General features: G+C 38.3%; 1 protein-coding gene across 12 annotated transcripts in view; it reads left to right on the forward strand.

Annotated features, from left to right (window-relative positions):
* The window catches only part of TASP1 (taspase 1), a 244,078-nt gene that overhangs the window by 103,695 nt on the left and 121,631 nt on the right, over window positions 1-18,752 (forward strand). For 7 of the 12 annotated variants that reach the window (XM_001492241.6, XM_070247226.1, XM_070247224.1 and 4 more), the window contains one exon: window positions 1,620-1,698. In XM_001492241.6, coding sequence (XP_001492291.1) covers window positions 1,620-1,698 — 79 coding nt within the window. The remainder of the gene's footprint in view (window positions 1-1,619; window positions 1,699-18,752) is intronic. The other 5 variants (XR_011430799.1, XR_289232.4, XM_070247225.1 and 2 more) reach the window with 1 other exon arrangement.

The following is an 18,752-nucleotide window of genomic DNA, read 5'->3' on the forward strand; positions in this document are numbered from 1 at the left end:
CACTAGGGTAGCTGTTTTAAAAAATTTGTAGGACTTTAGGGGGAGGTTAAAGTATTTCCAGAAGGTAGAACAAGAGAGTGGAAGTTATGATAAAACAGATATTCTGTAAAGCAGTCTAAGGAAGAACTTTCATCCAATGGAAAGTGTCCAAAAGGGGAATATGTTCCCACGTGAGGCAGTGAGGTTCTTAGTATCAGAAGTGCCTGGGATATTTTATGGAGATTCCTGCTCTGGGTAGAATACTGCAGCAATGAATTCTGAAGTACTTATGAAAAAGAATAGAATACTGCAGAAAGCTGAAGCCTGTCTGGTCACCATGCCCCGTAGGTATTAGCTTCTTCCCCTAGTCCTCAGAAGTGAGCTCCTAGGAAATAACAATACTGTTTTATGGGAGTATCTTTTTCCTTCATAAATCATACTGGATACTAAATGTATTGTTGCAGTTTGCCTTTTTTGTTTTTTCTTTTTTACTCAACGATATGTTTTGGAGATCTTTCTGTATTAGTTGCTAAAAATCTTTTTTTGAAAATTTAGGGGTTTCTTTTGAACTTTTGCCATGAATTCCACATATTGCTATGCCAACATTTAGTCATGTCTTTACTGATTGACATTTATATTGTTTTCAGTTCTTCATTCTTACCAAACATGTGGTAATGAACATTCTTGAGCATGCCTCCTTGTATTTCTCTATGATAGCTAACTAAGGGGTTTTCTAATTCTGGTTCTAACTAAGGAGTGGAAAAGTTATCAGTTGTGATCCCCTTCCTGAGGGCAGAGATGTCATTGTGGATACTGAAGAGATGAATCCAGACATTCTGGGTGGCATTGTTGGAAACAAAACAAGAATGATTCTCATATTCTTTTATTAAACCATAGTAGGTTATTGTGTTCCTTATTGGTTTCAGATTTATAAGTCTGCTCCACCACCTCATAAAGCGATTAGCTTGAACGGGCCTTTTTGCCTCCTTTCTTTACATCTGGCAGAATCTAGCACAATGGTGAGCATATACTGGGCTCTTTGGTACACAACTGTTTGCACTTCCTATTGGGCCACCCAAGAGAGGCATGGAAAAGGCCTTCCTAAAGCAGAGTTTTCTAGAGTATAGAGGACCACCTGCATCCCAGTCCCCTGGGGCCCTGTTTAATGATGCCAATTCCTGGGCCAACTGGCAGACCACTGACTCAGATTATGTGGGAACCAAAGTTCCTATCACCAAGGTCCCCAAGCAATTTGACATACACCTAGTTTGGGAAGCACTATTTTAAGGCAGCCACAATGATTTCAAGGGGCCAGAGGAGCAGCTAGCTGACAAACTACAGTAGGGGGAAGGTTTTTCAAGGAAGGAAAAGAATTGCTGATGAGACTCTAAGAAACTTTCTTTTGCTATTTCCTGAAAATGTTTGTCAGATTAGTACAATAGCTAAAAATATAGTTTTGAGTGTTAGAACCATTGTTTGTGTAGGTCTTAGGCAACCTCTGGTATTATTGCCCGGTTGATATACATCATTATTAAACCAGGCTTTATTAGAAGGGTATGATTTTTCTCTTCTGTTGAAAGCTAATAATTACATATACTATTTATGAAATATTATATTTATCTGATTTCTTTTTTTCCCAGGCTGCTCTTTATGGATGTGGCTGCTGGGCTGAAAATACTGGAGCTCATAATCCCTACTCCACAGCTGTGAGTACCTCAGGTATTTGCTGCTTTCATGACCATTTTTCATAAGCTTCTCATTTTTCTTCAGCCTTGTAGGTCATTTAATGATTGAAAACAATATTTTTATGTAAACATAAAGCATGTTTTAAGATACTGCATAGATAAGAGCTTTGATGCATAAAAGATCTTTGATATTTGGGAGGTTTTAAGGATTGTTTCACAATGTAAGTGTCACGGTGTAAATGCTTTGTTAACATTTTCAATACAGCTCTGGAGTTAACTATAACTTAATAGGTTTTTTATGGATTTTTTTCTCTTATGACTCATGATAGTGCCAAATTTAGATCATAAAAGATAGAAAAGTAGCAAGGCATTTCAAAAACTAGGAGATAGTCTCTTGAGTAAAACGTTGACATAAAACCTAGAAGGTGTATTTCAAAATATAGAGTTTATGACATCTACTCCTCTAACTACGGTTTTAATAAAATGTAGATATTCTTTTTGTATCTGTATTGGAAAAGTCATTATCATTTAGAAATGAGTGTGTGTGTGTGTGTGTGTGTTGAGGGGAGTAGATTTTAATGGGCAGAATGGTTCTTGTCTAGATCCAGGTTTTCACATGCTTGTGCCAGATGTTACTTGAAGCCTTTTCTCTTAATGTAGTGATACTCATGGTTGACAAAATAGTACTAGTTCATCCTCTTTGCCATATTCTCTCTCAAGTGAGTCCTAGGCCTTTCCCCCCATATCCTCAGCTTAATCAGGAGGGTGGATGGATATGGTTGCCTTTCCATCCTTTCTCTGTTCAATTTCTTGCCACATTGGTTTCTGTCCTGCCGTAATAAAAAACTACCCAATTCATTAGCCTTCTTCTCCTGCTTACTCTTGACTCTTTCTGTGATCTGTGATGCAGGTGGCTCTTTCTTTCTGTCTTTAGCGTGGATCCTGAAACTCTCTTGGTTAGTCCTGCTCCTCTGACCTACGCCGTCTTCTCCTTCTTCACAGACTCTTCCATTGCTAACAACCCCAGGTTTGGGCCTCTGGTGGCTTTTCTTCATCTCACTCTATGCTCTTTTTTGGTGATTTGGTGTTAATGCTGGTCTCATAATTTCAGTAGTTCTCTCTTAGGTTATTGGCTTCCATGTCTGTCTCTACTCTGGACTTTTCTCTTGAGATCCACATGAGTCCTTTCTGACTTCCTGTTGAACATGTCCCTATGGTTTCATGTATGCACATCAGATCTAGCAGGCTCAACCAAACACCTTATTCCTTATTCCCATCCTGTGGCCTTCTTTCTCCTTTATTTTCCTATCTCTTTTATTGCCATCACTATCCTATTCTTTGCTCAGAATTGAAATCTTGGTACCATCCTCATATTTGTCACTTCTTTCCATTTCTACTGACTCTGTTATTTCAGACCCATATTCTCCTGTCTGCCTATTATAGCAGCCTTCTGACCTAGATCCCTTTCTTGCATCAGTGAACAAATATGATTGTGAGCCACTGGCTTATTAGGTGAGGTCTAAACATGAATTAATGTTGAATCTAAACCATACTGATATAATTGGCAAAAATTTTTTTCAGTCTTTCATTTTTGAAGAGAAGAGCATAGTGTAATAATATGACAATTTTTAATTTAATATTGGTAGCATGTGAAAATCTTTACACATTATATTTAGGAATTAGCTTCTGCATATAATTAAGTATGGCCTTATGTCTATGGAAAACTGTGTCATTTGAACAAACCAAAGTCTAAAATGATAATTCACTGTTTCATTTTTATTTTCACAAGGAAGTGTTGGTTTCATGTGTTGTGTTGATTTTATTTTTGATCAATATGCTGTTCAGTGAGTTGGTTTGTTGTTTTTTAAATTAAATGTTACTCTCATGTTTCAGTGTTAGGAGATCTAGGTTCTACTTTAAGCTGAAATCCTGAGAGCTTGCCTGACTCTGTCACTTTGGAAAAGAAGTTCAATCTCCTTGGGATTTTCCACCCTCCTCCTTTTTTAAATTGGTGATGTGGAAGTTGGAATAAGAACACACTTCACAGATTTGATTGTATTAAGTAGAATGCAGTGAGTGGGTAAAGCTAAAATTGTAAAATTAAAGTCGTCTTCTCTTCCCCTTGATTATTTCTTCCTTTGGCCATCTTGTGTCAATTGAAGATAGTTTCATATGACTAAAGATAACTTTAGGTTTCCAGTTTATGACATCCGGTATAAGTTTTTAACTTGGATGCTTAGCTTGTCATGTTACATCCTTCCTAAATTAAAGGAGTAACCATCATCAGCCCACCAAACCTGAGAATAATAGAGCAAGTCTCCAGTTCCTTCCATCTCTGGGACTTTGTATAATTGCTTCACCCTTGTTTCTCCTGGGGCTGTTGCTTTGAGGTTGACAATGGAAACACTTGGCAGAGTTGGCTGACCAAGTCAGAAGAAAGGTGGAGCATGGAATTTTGCAATTGTTTGACCAAAATAAAAAAGACTTGTGCCTTAGGCTGTTGCAAAAAATTCAGAGCTTGGCCTACTTTTAGGTTTATAGTTCTTGGAAGGTGATAATTGAAAGGCAGAGGGAAGATAGTTATGGTTAGGGTAGGGCTCTCCCAAGGCCAGACAGGCGATTTGGTCATTAGCCTGAGGGATAAACTCCAGCATCTTGTTCCCATCTCTGGGTAGGGAGGAATGAGTGGGGAGTGGGGAAGAGGGTAGGGTGGGAGGAGCTGACCTTGCAAACTCTAACTAATGTTCTGACATCTTGGAAATTTGCCTTGTTAGGGAGGGAGAAGAGTATATACCTGGGTTCTTGTTCAGACTCTTCTGCTAACTGGCTGTGACCCTGGCAAGGGGTTATTTGTATAACAGGAATAATATCTACCTTAATATCTGTGAGGATTGCATGAATTGGCATATGGAAGGTACTTAGCACACTTCTTGGCCCAGGGTAATGGCTCAATACTTAACATATTTCATTGTGTCTAAGCCACTATCTTTTATAAGATACACCATTTAAAAAAAATTAGTTGAGGGCCGGCCCCGTGGCCAAGTGGTTAAGTTCCCGTGTTCTGCTTCAGTGGCCCAGGGTTTCACCAGTTCGGATCCTGGGCTCGGACATGGCACCACTCATCAGGCCATGCTGAGGCGGCGTCTCACATGCCACAACTAGAAGGACCCACAACTAAAAATATGCAACTATGTACTGGGGGGATTTGGGGAGAAAAAACAGGAAAAAAAAAAAAAGACTGGCAACAGTTGTTAGCTCAGGTGCCAATCTTAAAAAAAAAAATTAGTTGATTCATATTTTTTTATTGTCGTAAGAACACTTAACATGAGATCTTTGTTCTTAACAAATTTTTAAATGTATAATACAGTATTGTTAACTATAGGCACAATCTTGTACAGCAGATCTCTGGAACTTATTCATCTTGCATAACTGAAACTTTATGAATTTTGGATAGAACCCCCACCTTTTCCCTCTTTCCTAGCCCCTGGCAGTCACCACTCTCTCCTTCTATGAGTTTGACTATTTTAGATACCTGGTGTAAGTGGAATTACGCAGTGTCTGTCCTTCTGTGACTGGCTTATTTTACTTACCATAATGTCTTCAAGGTCCATCCATGTTGTCGTATATGGCAAGATTTCCTTCTTTTTTAAGGCTGAATAATATTCAATTATATGTATATACCACATTTTCTTTATTTACTCATATGTCAAAGGACATTTAGGTTGTTTCTACATCTTGGCTATTGTGAATAACGATGTAATGAATGTGGGGGTATAGATATCTCTTCGAGACCCTTATTTCAATTCTGGATAAAATACCCAGAAGTAGAATTGCTAGATCAAATGATAGTCCTATTTTTAATTTTTTGAGGAACCTACATGCTGTTTTCCATAGCAGCTGCACCATTTTACATTCCCACCAACAGTGTACAAGGGTTCAAATATCTCTGCATTCTCACCTACACTTGTCATTTCTTGTCTATTTGGTAATAGCCATTCTAACAGCTGTGAGGTGATATCTCATTGTAATTTTGATTTGCATTTCCTTGATGATTAGTGATGTTGAGCACCTTTTCATGTGCCTGTTGGCCATTTGTATGTCTTCTTTGGAGAAGTTCAAATCCTTTGTCCATGTTTTAATCTTGCTATTTGTTTCTTTGCTGTTGAGTTGGAGGAGTTCCTTATATATTTTGGATATTAACCCCTTATTAGATACATGATTTGCATATATTTTCTCCCATCCTGTAGATTGCCTTTTCATTTGTTGATTATTTCCTTTGCTGTACAGAAACTCTTTAAGAGTTTGATATAGTCCTGCTTGTCTATTTTTGCTTTTGTTGCCTGTACATTTAGTGTCATATCCAAGAAGAAAAAACACCAATAAGATACATACACTAAGGGAAAAAAACCACTGCCAATTATAGTATGACACACTGCTTTCTTATCACTTATAACATGGTTCTTGCTTCATAAGAAAATATAGAATTTGGGGGTATTCCTCCAACAGGAAATATTTGCTTCACTGATAAAAATGTCATGCCCATTGTTGTTTCCATACCTTCTTATGTATACAATCACTTTTTGTTGCAATTCTGTATCATACTGTAATCCTTTTGAACATATCTTCAGTGGCAGTTAAGCTCAACACCTGTCTTTCCAACATGGCACATAACTCAACCGAAGGGTCAGCAAATGGGAACAGCTTACCTAGAGGCAGTGGTGGCTGTGTCACAACTGCAGCATGGAGGATAGCTAGGGGAGGATGCTGTCATTTATAATGCACATCTTGATTTCAGAAAATTTAAAATGTGGAAAAAGGTGTACTTTAGAATTGATAAACTCTGTTAAAATCTTTCTTAGTCTTAGCTTTTTTGTGAAAATAAATAATTTGTTTCAAGCTTTCTTTAAGTGGTGACATAAGTTCTTTAGGAAAGGGGGTCTGTGGGTATATCTGTGTCTCCTGAGTGCCTGGTACAAGGCCTTGCACTTTTTTTTTTTTTTTTTTAAAGATTTTATTTTTTCCTTTTTCTTCCCAAAGCCCCCCGGTACATAGTTGTATATTCTCTGTTGTGGGTCCTGCCAGCTGTGGCATGTGGGACGCTGCCTCAGCGTGGCTTGACGAGCAGTGTCATGTCCGCGCCCAGGATTCGAACCAACGAAACACTGGGCCGCCTGCAGCGGAGCGCGCGAACCTAACTGCTCGGCCACGGGGCCAGCCCCCAAGGCCTTGCACTTTGTAAGCACTTAATAGACAGGTTAGAATTGAGAAATGTCTGTGTATAGACAACAATATTGTATTATAATCATCAAACTTGCTGAGAGACTAGAACTTAATTATCCAAACCACTGAAAAGAAAGGATAATTATATAACATGATAGAGGTGCTAATTATTGCCACAGTGGCCATCATATTACAATATATAAATGCATGAAATTAACATATACCCCTTAAATTTACACAATGTTATATGTCAAATATATTTCAATAAAAAAGAGAAATGTTTATATGATTCCTTTCCCTCCTAGAAGGATGTTTGTCTTTTCATAAAAATTGTTCACCTTGACACATGAAAAGATGCTCATCATCAGTAACCATCAGGGAAATGCAAATCAAAACTACACCAAGATATCATCTTACACCCGTTAGGAGGGCAAAAATAACCAAAACAAAAAGTGACAAATGTTGGAGAGGTTGTGGAGAAAAAGGAACCCTCATACACTGCTGGTGGGAATGCAAACTGGTGCAGCCACTATGGAAAACAGTATGGAGATTTCTCAAAAAATTAAAAATAGAAATACCATATGACCGAGGCATCCCACTACTGGGTATCTATCCAAAGAACTTGAAATCAGCAATTCCAAAAGTCCCATGCACCCCTATGTTCATTGCAGCATTATTTACAATAGCCAAGATGTGGAAGCAACTTAAGTGCCCATCAACTGATGATTGGATAAAGAAGATATGGTATATATATACAATGGAATACTACTCAGCCATAAAGAAGATAAAATCGTCCCATTCACAACAACATGGATGGACCTTGAGGGTATTATGTTAAGTGAAATAAGCCAGATAGAGAAAGGCAATCTCTGTATGACTCCACTCATATGTGGAAGTTAAACATGTAGACAAAGAGAACAGATTAGTGGTTACCAGGGGAAAGGGGGGGTAGGGGGTGGGCACAAAGGATGAAGTGGTGTACCACCAACATGACTGACAAACAATAATGTACAATTGAAATTTCACAAGATTGTAAACTATCATAACCTTAATAAAAAGTAAAAAAAAAAAATTGTTCACCTTGGAATTTCGTTAAATAGTATTTTAAAATTTAATGTAATTTGCCCAAATGAGAATCATACACAATTTTAAAGTAACACATCAGAGGCATAATGTAAGATATATCTGTGGTCTCTCTCTGGCTATGGAAAGGAAGAGCAGATTGAGGATTAGAAGATCAGAAGGGGGAAGAATGCAGGAGATTAAGTTTATGATCTGATTGACCTTAACATTGGTCTTCTGCTACTTGTATGTGCAGTCTGTTTATTTCTTAAAGAGAAATAGTGAGTCCTGGGCTTATATGGCAGCTGACTGGACATCATGAGACATAGGCTTCAGTCCCTCTTCCTTAAAGTGTTCTGGCATGAAGAGAGATCTGCTGCCTGTTTTCTGATATGAGGCTCAGTGATTTCTGATTTTGTCGGTTCTTTGATTTTCTAGATTTTGGCTCTGGGTAGTCCTAGAAACCTGAGGGGTAATGAATGTGTGGCCATGACTTGCCAGGAGTAGGTTCTAAGGTAGATGGTATGAAAAATGCAAAGAATGAGAACAGGCTTCTGCCTTAATATTTCTGAGTTAGTAATTGGAGTCTCTTCCTCAAGGGCTGGGAACTATGTCACTCCTTGGTTCTTCAACCTAATGATCAGCCACAGGCAAACCTCTCCATGGGAGATTGTCTAATGAGCATGTGCTGCAAACCTCCTTCCCTGGGACCTTTGTCAGGAGGGCACAAGGCAGCCTTCCCTGTGAGAGTGGAGTTGCATGACAGAAGAGCCAGTGGGAGACCACTGCTGAGACATCTACATGTGTCATGTGGTCATTGTTCTCTGGGGGCCCAGAAGGGTTGGAGAGGCAGGCAGGAATCCATGCTTCTGCTTTCTTTTTAACAGTAGCTTTTATTTCTCTTTAGTACTCTCTCTCTGTCAGCATGTCCAAATACGAACTCTTGATCTTGCCTTCCCCTCTCCCACCTGCTTTTCTTGTAATCTTTTGCACACAGCTAATGGCAATTCAAGCCTGCCATTGGCTCAGGCTGAAATCTTGGAGTTATGCTTGACTCTCTTTTCTTTTATATCTCACCCACATCCAATCCAACAGCAAATCCTGTCTACTCTCCTCTCTAAATATATTTAAAATCTGACCGCTTCTTAGCACCTCCACTACTATCAATGGATTCAAAGTGCTGTCATCTCTAATCTGGATTATTACAGTAGCCCCCTAGCTAGCCCCTTGGTTTTTGTTCTTTTTCCCCTTTGTTCAGTTCTCAAAACAGGATTTGGTGTTCAAACCTCTCAAATCATGTGTCATATCTCCTCTTTGAACTGTCCAACTGCTTCCCATCTTACTCAAAGGAAAAGCCAAAGTCCTTACGAAGGGCCTACGAGGCCTTATACAAGATGCTCTCCACTTTGTTCTTGGACCTCAACTCTCGCTTTTCCTCCTTTGCTCATTCAGTTTCAGCTACACTGGGCACTTTGTTGTACTTCAAACATGCCAGTCACTGTCCTGCCTTAGGACCTTTGCCCAAGTTGCTTCCTTCTCCTGTAGCTCTCTACCCTCAGTATCTTAAGCCCGGGCCTCCGACCTCATCAGCATTGTATTCAGATAATTCAGCTTCTCCCTGAGATCTTCCCTGACCACCCTATTTAAACATGTAAATCTTTCCTGAGCTAACATTCCTTCTACCCCTTCCATATTTTATGTTTTCCCAAATAATGTATCATTATCTAACATCTTATATCTTTTATCAATTTATTTTATCTTTATTTTCTACTCTACTGTGAAACTCTATGAATATTGGGATTTTCATCAGCTTTCTCCACTGATGTGAGAATGATGTTCATCAGATATAAACTCTGATATTTCTTAAGTGAATTGATGTGAATTAGCAAATAAATATATTGGGGTCGTGTCTTAGTCACCCTGGGCTGCTATAACAAAATACCATAGGCTGTGTGGCTTAAACAACAGACATTTATTTCTCACAGTTCTAGAGGCTAGTGAGTCTGAGATCATGGTTCTTGGTGAGCGCTCTCTTTCTGGCTTGCAGATGGCTACCTTTTTGCTGTGTCCTCACATGGCAGAGAGAAAGGGAGAGAGCTATGGTCTGTCTTCCTCTTCTTATAAGGCCACTAATTCCATCGTGGAGACCCCACTCTCATGACCTCATCTAACCCTAATTATCTCCCCAAAGATACCATCACATTGGGTGTTAGGGCTTCAACATATGAATGAATTTGTTGGAGGGCGGGCACAAACATTCAGTCCATAACAGGTAGAGTGAGCTAGGTCAAGCCCAGATGAGTCAGGGCTGAGAAGGAAGGTAAAGGAAGGGTTGGGAGTGGTGTATTCTGATGAGAACAGAAGATATCTGAGGAAGAGGGGTGAGTGCAAGGTGTGTGGAGCTTAATTTGGTATATTATGTGCTGATCTCTAGATGGCCTTGGCTAAGTATTTAAATTTTCTTTTGTATAAAATGGGGACCCTTTTCAGGAGTGAGATGCTCATTCTTTTGGAAGACAGAAAGGCCTTTCATCTCTGAGATTACTCTGGACATGAGAGACAAAATTGGTGAAGGAGTTAAATATATGGGTATTTGTTCTACTGGGGGGAATCCAGACTCCTTAGCCTACTCTGGTTCATTTATCTGCCATATTAAGCACTACTGTTTCTCACTTATGTGACTGACACTGTGGCTTCTCAGAAGCTTCTTGTTGTTATGAAATAATAAACTTCCATAATCTTGTCACACTCAACAAGATTCTTAGAGGGCTCAGGGTAATGAGCAGCCACTTAAGCTGAAATAGTTTGGGATATAATTTGTAGGGTTGGGAATAATACCATGAGAAATCTTTTTGTGAATTATGATTTCTAGATGTGAGCATAGATAAAACCCTAACATTTGTAAACATCATCATCTTAAAAGCACTTGACTCTTTGAAATGTTTGGTTAGTAGGAGTGGGGAAGAAATATTGTTCATTTACAGATAACAGAATATATAAACTATGAGCACATTTCCAAGAATTAAAGTAATTGTCTGAGATGGGAATGCTATTCTGAAATTGTTACTTACTCTAATTAGGTCACTTCATATCTGATGAACTATTAATATATTACTTCATGCTTTTTACATAACTAAAGTCACTGATGGTTCAAAATAAAGTGGAATTCTGAATAATGCTAGGTTATTTCCTGGGAAACCAGTTCAGTGTGACAGCTTTGGTTATCATGTATCTTAGAGGTTTTAAATGAGTGGGTTTTTTCCTGATTGTGAAATAGCACATGCTCATTGAAAACAATTTGGAAAACGAAACTGATAATTTTGCCATCCTGTGACAGTGTGTTAATTTTTTTGGTAGATAAAACAAAAACAGCAATACTAGTTAGCTTCTATTATGCTTTGTCCATTTAATATTGTATAATGGACATTTTTATGTATCGTTAAATATTCTTCAAAACATAATTTTAAAGAATAGGAAGGATGTCTTTTCATGCATACATGAGTTCAGGTATTTTACTCTTGTGTAAGATTACTTGTAGTTGCTCTTATGCTATAAAATAACAGCTATTTTAGAGGCTCTTATCCTGTGCTCTAGTCTGCATATGGTAAAAGAGAAGTAAAGACAGTCCCTGTCCTCAAAGGGCATAAAATATGGCTTTACTTGATAATATAGGGAAATTTCTTGCCCAAATAAAAATATCTTGAAATATTGGCTTGCTAGCCCTGAATGAGGCTCTGCTGCATCCATTTACCTAAGGAACGTACACCACAGCGCCTGCCTGAGGGTCACTTGCAGGCACCATGGTGCACCTGACGGCTCGACTGCTGTTGCAGCCGTTAGTACATCTCCCTTCCTGCCATACAGCCTCTCCCCAAAGTCCCACCAAAACCAGTTGCCTTTAAGCTTAACACCACCCACCCTACTCACATACTCACTGAAATGTCTCCAGCACCCCAGGAGAGCTCAGGACATCATGAAGAAAAGTAAATCTTTCTCTGAAAGAGATTGTAGACTTGGGTTATAGTGGGTCAAGTGAGCCCCAAAATGTTCTGATGTTTGTACTTTCTCAGATTTTTCCCCCCAGATACTTATTTTTCACTGTTTTGTTGTTGTTTTGTGAAAGAGCAGAACTCTAATTTTAAAATATAAGGTGAAGAAATGGTAGAAACAGAAGCATAAGATCAAGTGATGGGTTAAAATGCCAATGCTATGATCCTTAATGTAATTCTCCCTTTGATTGTTCTCACTTGAAAGAATGCCTTTTCCTTCCTATTGTCGAGTACTACCTGCTGTCAGTTGGAGAGGGAGTAAGTTGAGCAACTTGTCAAAGACTTTCTAGGCTCCTTTCATATGGTTTGCAGAAACAGAGCTGGATTTTCATTTCTTCTTTCATTCAACAGGAGTCCCTTTCATGTTTGAAAATTGAAAACGCGTGTTTTTCAGTGTGGAGCGAGGACGTGTGTGCCCTCTGGCACACCTGTTTCTAATTTCCTGACTTGAAAGCATAACCCATCAAAAGGAGCAGAAAAACAATTTCTTTCTGACACGCTGCTTCGTGTTCCTTACTGGACTGAAGGCCTTCGTGGCTTTGCCATCTTGGTTCCCTCTGTAGAAGGTTCTTGTTAGAGGCAGAGTTCACTCAGTACAAGTGGTGCCTTTTATAGCGTAGGGCTGTTTTTGGTATTATTTTGTGGTGGTGGTGGTGCTTCTTTTTAGCTCAGGAAATTTACTTGAAATAAGATTTATTAAAAAAAATAGAAAGGTCTTAAAAACTTTTAAATATTTAGCTGGGCAGTGTATTTTGGAAGGGTCTATGTAAGCTGATCAGTGAGCTGATTGGCTAGGAATAGGGTTTGGTTGAGCATACTATTGTTTTAATTCCAGAGCACTGTTTAACATAAATCAAATATTTCCAACGCATTACTTCAGATTTGTGTGTACTTTAAAGTCTTGCCAGCTTAAATGACTGTGAGGCACAATATGTTGACTTTGAGTTTTGTAAATTGATAATTTGTTGCTGTGAAAGTTGTACACGGTATAACTCATCACTTTCTGCAGGTACTTAGTATGTCTGATGTTGGCAAGCTGTTATGAAAAAAATGATGCCCAGGGAATTCAGGGCTTTGGCTCTCAGATGCTTGAAATGTGGATCTTTGGTTCCTCTTGAGGTTTCCCTGGACATTTTCAGTGTAAGGTACCTGGTCCTTTAGACACAAACTTTGGTTTATGCTTCCTATTTCTGAGAGTTATTTGGGATAGTAATGGTGTATCTCCAGAAACAGTTTCTCAGGCTCTTTTTTTTTAACACCTACTCTTTTCACAGTTTGGTATGTGTGAATCACCTGTTAAAATGCTGATTACGATCCAGTGGGTCTGGGAGGGGCCTAGGATTCTGCATTTTTCGCAAGCTCCCAGGTGATGCCAGTGCTGCTGGTCCATAGATCATACGTTAAGTAGCAAGACAACATTTCATTGGGCAAAGTGGTGCTGTCCCCTAGCTGTGTCTTGCCTATAACACTCATCCCATACAATTTACCAGTCTCTGCTCCCATTGTATTTTGGTGGATCTAAACCTAAGGAGATCTAGGATATATCCTTGACCCTAGATATCCCTGAGTGTGTTAACAGATAGTCTAACAAGTGACATATGGACCTATATGGATAGAGACCAGTGAGACATGATTGTTTTGCTGGCAGAAATGATAGTTACATTTCCAGACTCTTCTGGGATACACCTAGCCCTGATACCCATTAACCAAGGTTCTTCTTGCAAACAGAAGTGGATAAAACAAACTGCTAACTAGTGCTGATAGAGGGGTTAGAAAGACATAACACTGAATCAAATGTGTTTTAGTTTAACTGGCTCTGTCCATGGTGGCTGGTTAATTTGGGCAAAAACATTTATTGGTGAATCATGGAGAAAAAGTGGAGACACATAAATGTAAAATGCAGAAACAGTTTGCATTTTTAACTTGTTATTAAATACATGTCGTCGTTGTCATTAGTGAACCTCAGCGTGATCAAGCCCACAGCTATAATACATCATGACTAAAGGATACCTTACATTTTTATTTTCAGAATGTTTTGTTTATATAATGAAAAAGTATATTTATTTGTGTGTTGTATTTGTCTTTTGGCTTTGATGAAAAATTTTTAACAAGCACTTCCTAGTAGAAAGCATTGATAGACATTTTAAAAAAATATGAGTTAGATATTGAAGAATTAGAGACTTCATTAAAATTCTGCAGTGGTATTTTAGCTCTGCATGTACCCACATTGAATGGAAGAGCAGGTATGCTTTGGAGGCAGTTTGGGGTATGAGATAGCATGGGCTTGGGAATCAGACTTGGGTTTGAATTGTAATGGAAGGAGTAGGTTGGAAGGATGTGTCTACCTGTCCCGGATCTGGATATCTTTGTTTATGGAGAGAGACATACAGATAGGCTAATTATCATTGATGTTATCACTTTGTACCATTACGTCTCCTATTAGTTGAGAATCAGTGTTGTATGTTTCATAATGCTGAGGAATTCTGTTTTCTCGTTCTCTTTTTTTCTATTCTAGCTCCTAATGAGAATGTTTTTCTGGTTCTTCATAATTTCCTAATAAATTATATGTGTTGTAATCTATCATATTAGTCATTGTTTAGTAATATTAATGATAGAATAATGAATTCCTGTTTAGAATCCCTTCCTTCCTTATCCATCTGGTAAAGCCTGGTTCATCCTTCAAGACTGAGCTCAAATGTATTCTCTTTTCTGCAACCAACCTCCCTACAGATTTACTCCTTCTGTGATCAGTGGTACCATAATGTAGCACTTGTACCACTTGTATGGTTGTTCCTGAGGAACAAGCTGGTGGTTTAAAGATGTAGTTGATACTCAGTAAATATCTGTTGAATTTATTTCAGTAACCCCTTGCATATTTCAAAACACTGTCAAACGGATTCTGATTGGCACGATAACTTATTTGTTCCACATTGGTGAACCAGAGCTAGTGCTCCTGCTTGTTTAAGAGCTTTAGATATTCACGCTAGATGCTCTGTTCTATTAAAGAGAAGAGTGGTTTAATTTTTGTTTAGTTTTGATGAAATCCTTTACAGTCTTCACAACTTTCTATTACTGTAGTAATTAGAGTACTTTGAGCTGCAGGTAACAGAAATCACAACTCAAACTGGCTTCAAAAATAAGGAATGATTTGATCTCACAAACAAGGAAGTTCAGAGGTGGGTGGACTCTAGCACTAGTTGGTTCAGGGGCTCCACTGATGACATCCAGGACCCAGTTCTCCACTTCCCTTGCTTGTTTTACTGTCATCGTTGGCCTGTTCCTCATGCTAATGGCAGAATGGCTACCGCATTGCCAGAAAAACTCACATAAAAATCTCTAGAGGAAGGGAAAAACAATCTTTTTTTGGTGACCCTTTACCAGGAGTGATGAACACTTTCCTCAGAAGCTCCCCAGTAGACTTCTCACATTTTGTGGGTGGGCTAATGTTGGGTTCACATGCCCATTCCTGAGCTAATCACTGATAAGGGGGAATTGCCCATGAACCAGTTATGGGCATATGACCTGCCTGTGGGTCATGTATGTGACTTTGGGCGGGGAGAGTAGAAAGCAGAAGAAAATCAGGATTCTCTTAGGAAAGGAGAAGGAAATAGATGTTGTATGGTTAACCACCAGTATCCTAGTAAACTTGACACTTGCCATCATTTTGTGATCAATAATAAGGATGATAACAACAGCTACCATTTGTTGAGCATTTGTTGTGGTCAGGCACTTGTGCTAGGTACTTTTTACCTAATGATTCTTATTTTAAAATGAGAAATATGAGGTTCAGAAAGGTCAAACAGTGCCTGAGTGCCTAAAGAATTTAAAGAATCTTCACTCAGTGACAGTAGATAAATGTGAAAAAGAAGAGGGGGTAAATTGAAATGCAATCAACTATTGTACTAGAAATGTTATGTTAGGTATTTAGAGAGTTAAAAGCATGTAGTTGTCTTTAGATCTGTTCTCACCAAAGCCATGCCTCTTGCCATTATTTTTGGCTAACAGAGAGCTGGTTGTGGAAAATGGATGTTTTTGTTTTGAAAAATCAAATGCAATAGATTAAAAAAAAACAACATGCCACCACAAAGTTTGTTTATATCTTCATTTCACTCAAATTGAATAGATGAAATGGGATCTGGCCTTTTTCATATTGTTTATATTCTGCTTTGCTTCTTGGTTCTGGAGCAGGATTCCTGGTTCTGTTTGAATTTGTTTTCCTCTCAAGTATTATTTGCAAGATTATTGTGGAAATTAATAAAGAGAAAGTATTTCTATTCAGTAAGCATTGTAATTGTCCTAATATGGCATAATACAATGCTGTTTTATTAGCATTATAAAATAACCTTTCCAACACGTGTTCCCTTAACTTCAATCTTTTTTTTTTTTTTTTTGGTCCAGAGGGAGGGAAAGTACTTTCCGTAAGTAACCACTATAATATTTAGAATGAAGGCTCATTTGAGGGCCTCACTCCTTTTCATCTCTTTTGATATAAGAGCAAAATTAGATGCTCGATTTATGTTTCACTTATGTGTAATAAAAGGGCCTATGTAAATAAAGTACATGAAATCAAAGTGACTGAAGTTTTTTTTGCCTAATGAAACTATTATATAAATGGCATCATTGTGTTTGTGTGCACACACGTGTGCACATGGTCAGGGATTGCACAGAGGACTGAGAGAGTGATATATCCTCTGACGGGTAGCTTCTGACTTTTGTTTCAGCCACTATATTGCAGCATATTAGGTGCTTAATTAGGTGCAGTTACTCAGTCTAAACCAGCAGACTGTAACTTTGGTTACCTATTGCTGTTTAACAATCCCCCTCAAACATTGTGGCTTAGAAGAACTACCATTTTCTTAATTCTTATAATTTTGTGTGTTAACTGGGTCTTAAGTGGACAATTCTTTTTTTGCTAGTTATGCTTGGGGTTTCTCATGTGGCTGCAGTCGAATGGCTTAACTAGACATCTATGACGGCTTCATCACATAGCTGGTGTCTTGGTGGGGACAACCAGAAATTGGGCTTGACTGGTGTGCTGGACTGCTTTGGCCCTGCTGGCTTCCTATGTACTATCAGGGCTTCTCCCTCTCTAATGTAGCCTGCACAGCAGGGTAGCTGCATTTCTTACATGGAGCTCAGGACTCTCAAAGTACAAAAGTGAAAGCTGTCAGAGTTCCTTCGGGCTTAGGCTTGGGACAGCATTGTGTTTGTTAAAGTGAATCATAGGTCAATCCAGATTTGGTGTTGAAGGGGATCACATAAGGGCATGCATACTGGGCAGCGTTGTTTATTGGGGGCCATCTTTGGAGACTAGGTTGCATAGTAACTATTTTTTTGGATTCACCAGTCATCCTTTGAGAATCTAAAAACTATGGGTTCTCTCCCTAGAAATATGTATGTGAACAGTTACCTGCATAAATGTACACACAATTCTGGTAAAAATTTCTTGGGATTGTTAGACTTAGATTGTCCAGCTTAAGTACTCCTGATTTAAATCAATTTTTTGAGAAATCTCCATTTTGTTTTCCATAGTGCCTGCAGTGTATGAGAGTTCCCTTTTCTCCACATCCTCTCCAACACTTGCTATTTCCTATATAGTTAATTACAGCCATTCTGACAGGCATGAGGTGATATCTCACTGTGGTTTTGATTTGCATCTCCCTGATAATTAGTGATGTGGAACAGCTTTTCATGTGCCTGTTGGCCATCTGTATATCTTTTCTGGAGAAATGGCTGTTTAGATCTTTTGCTGATTTTTTATTTGGGTTGTTAGTTTTTTTGTTGTTGAGATGTCTGAGTTGCTTATATATTTCGGATATTAACTGCTTATTAGATATATGGTTTGCAAATATCTTCTCCCAATTGTTAAGTTGTCTTTTCATTTTGTTGATGGTTTTCTTTGCTGTGCTGAAGCTTTTTAGTTTGATGTGGTCCCTTTTGTTTATTCTTCATTTTGTCCATGTAGTGTATCACATTGATAGATTTGTGGATGTTGAACCATACCTGCATCCCTGGAATAAATCCCACTTGATCATGGTGTATGATCTTTTTAATGTATTGTTGTATTTGATTTGCTAGTATTTTGTTGAGGATTTTTACATCGATGTTCATCAGTGATATTGGCCTGTAATTTTCTTTTTTTGTTTTTCCTTGCCTGGTTTTGGTATCACAATAATGTTGGCTTTGTAGAATGAGTTAGGAAGCTTCGGTATTTTAGAAGAGTTTGAGAAGGACAGGTATTAAGTCTTCTTTGAATGTTTGATAGAATTCATGAGGGAAGCCATCTGGTCCTGGACTTTTACTTTTTGGGAGGTTTTTGATTACTGTTTCAATCTCGTTACTGGTTATTGGCCTATTCAGATTCTCTATTTCTTCTTGATTCAGTTTTGAAAGATTGTATGATTCGAAGAATTTATCCGTTTCTTCTAGATTATCCAATTTGTTAGCATATGGTTTTTCATAGTATTCTCTTATGTCTTTTGTATTTCTTAGGTGTCTGTTATAATTTCTCTTCTTTCATTTCTGATTTTATTTGCACTTTCTCTCTTTTTTTCTTTGTGAGTCTAGCTAAAGGTTTGCCAATTTTGGTTATCTTTTCAAAGAACCAGCTCTTAGTTTCATTGTTTTTTTCTATTGTTTTTTTAGTCTCTATTTCATTTATTTCTGCTCTGATTTTTGTTATTTCCTTCCTTCTGCTGATTTTGGGCTTTGTTTGTTCTTCTTTTTCCAGTTCCTTTAGCTGCACTGTTCAGTTGTT

The sequence above is a fragment of the Equus caballus genome, chromosome 22 (assembly GCF_041296265.1).
Source record: "Equus caballus isolate H_3958 breed thoroughbred chromosome 22, TB-T2T, whole genome shotgun sequence".
NCBI lineage: Eukaryota > Metazoa > Chordata > Mammalia > Perissodactyla > Equidae > Equus > Equus caballus.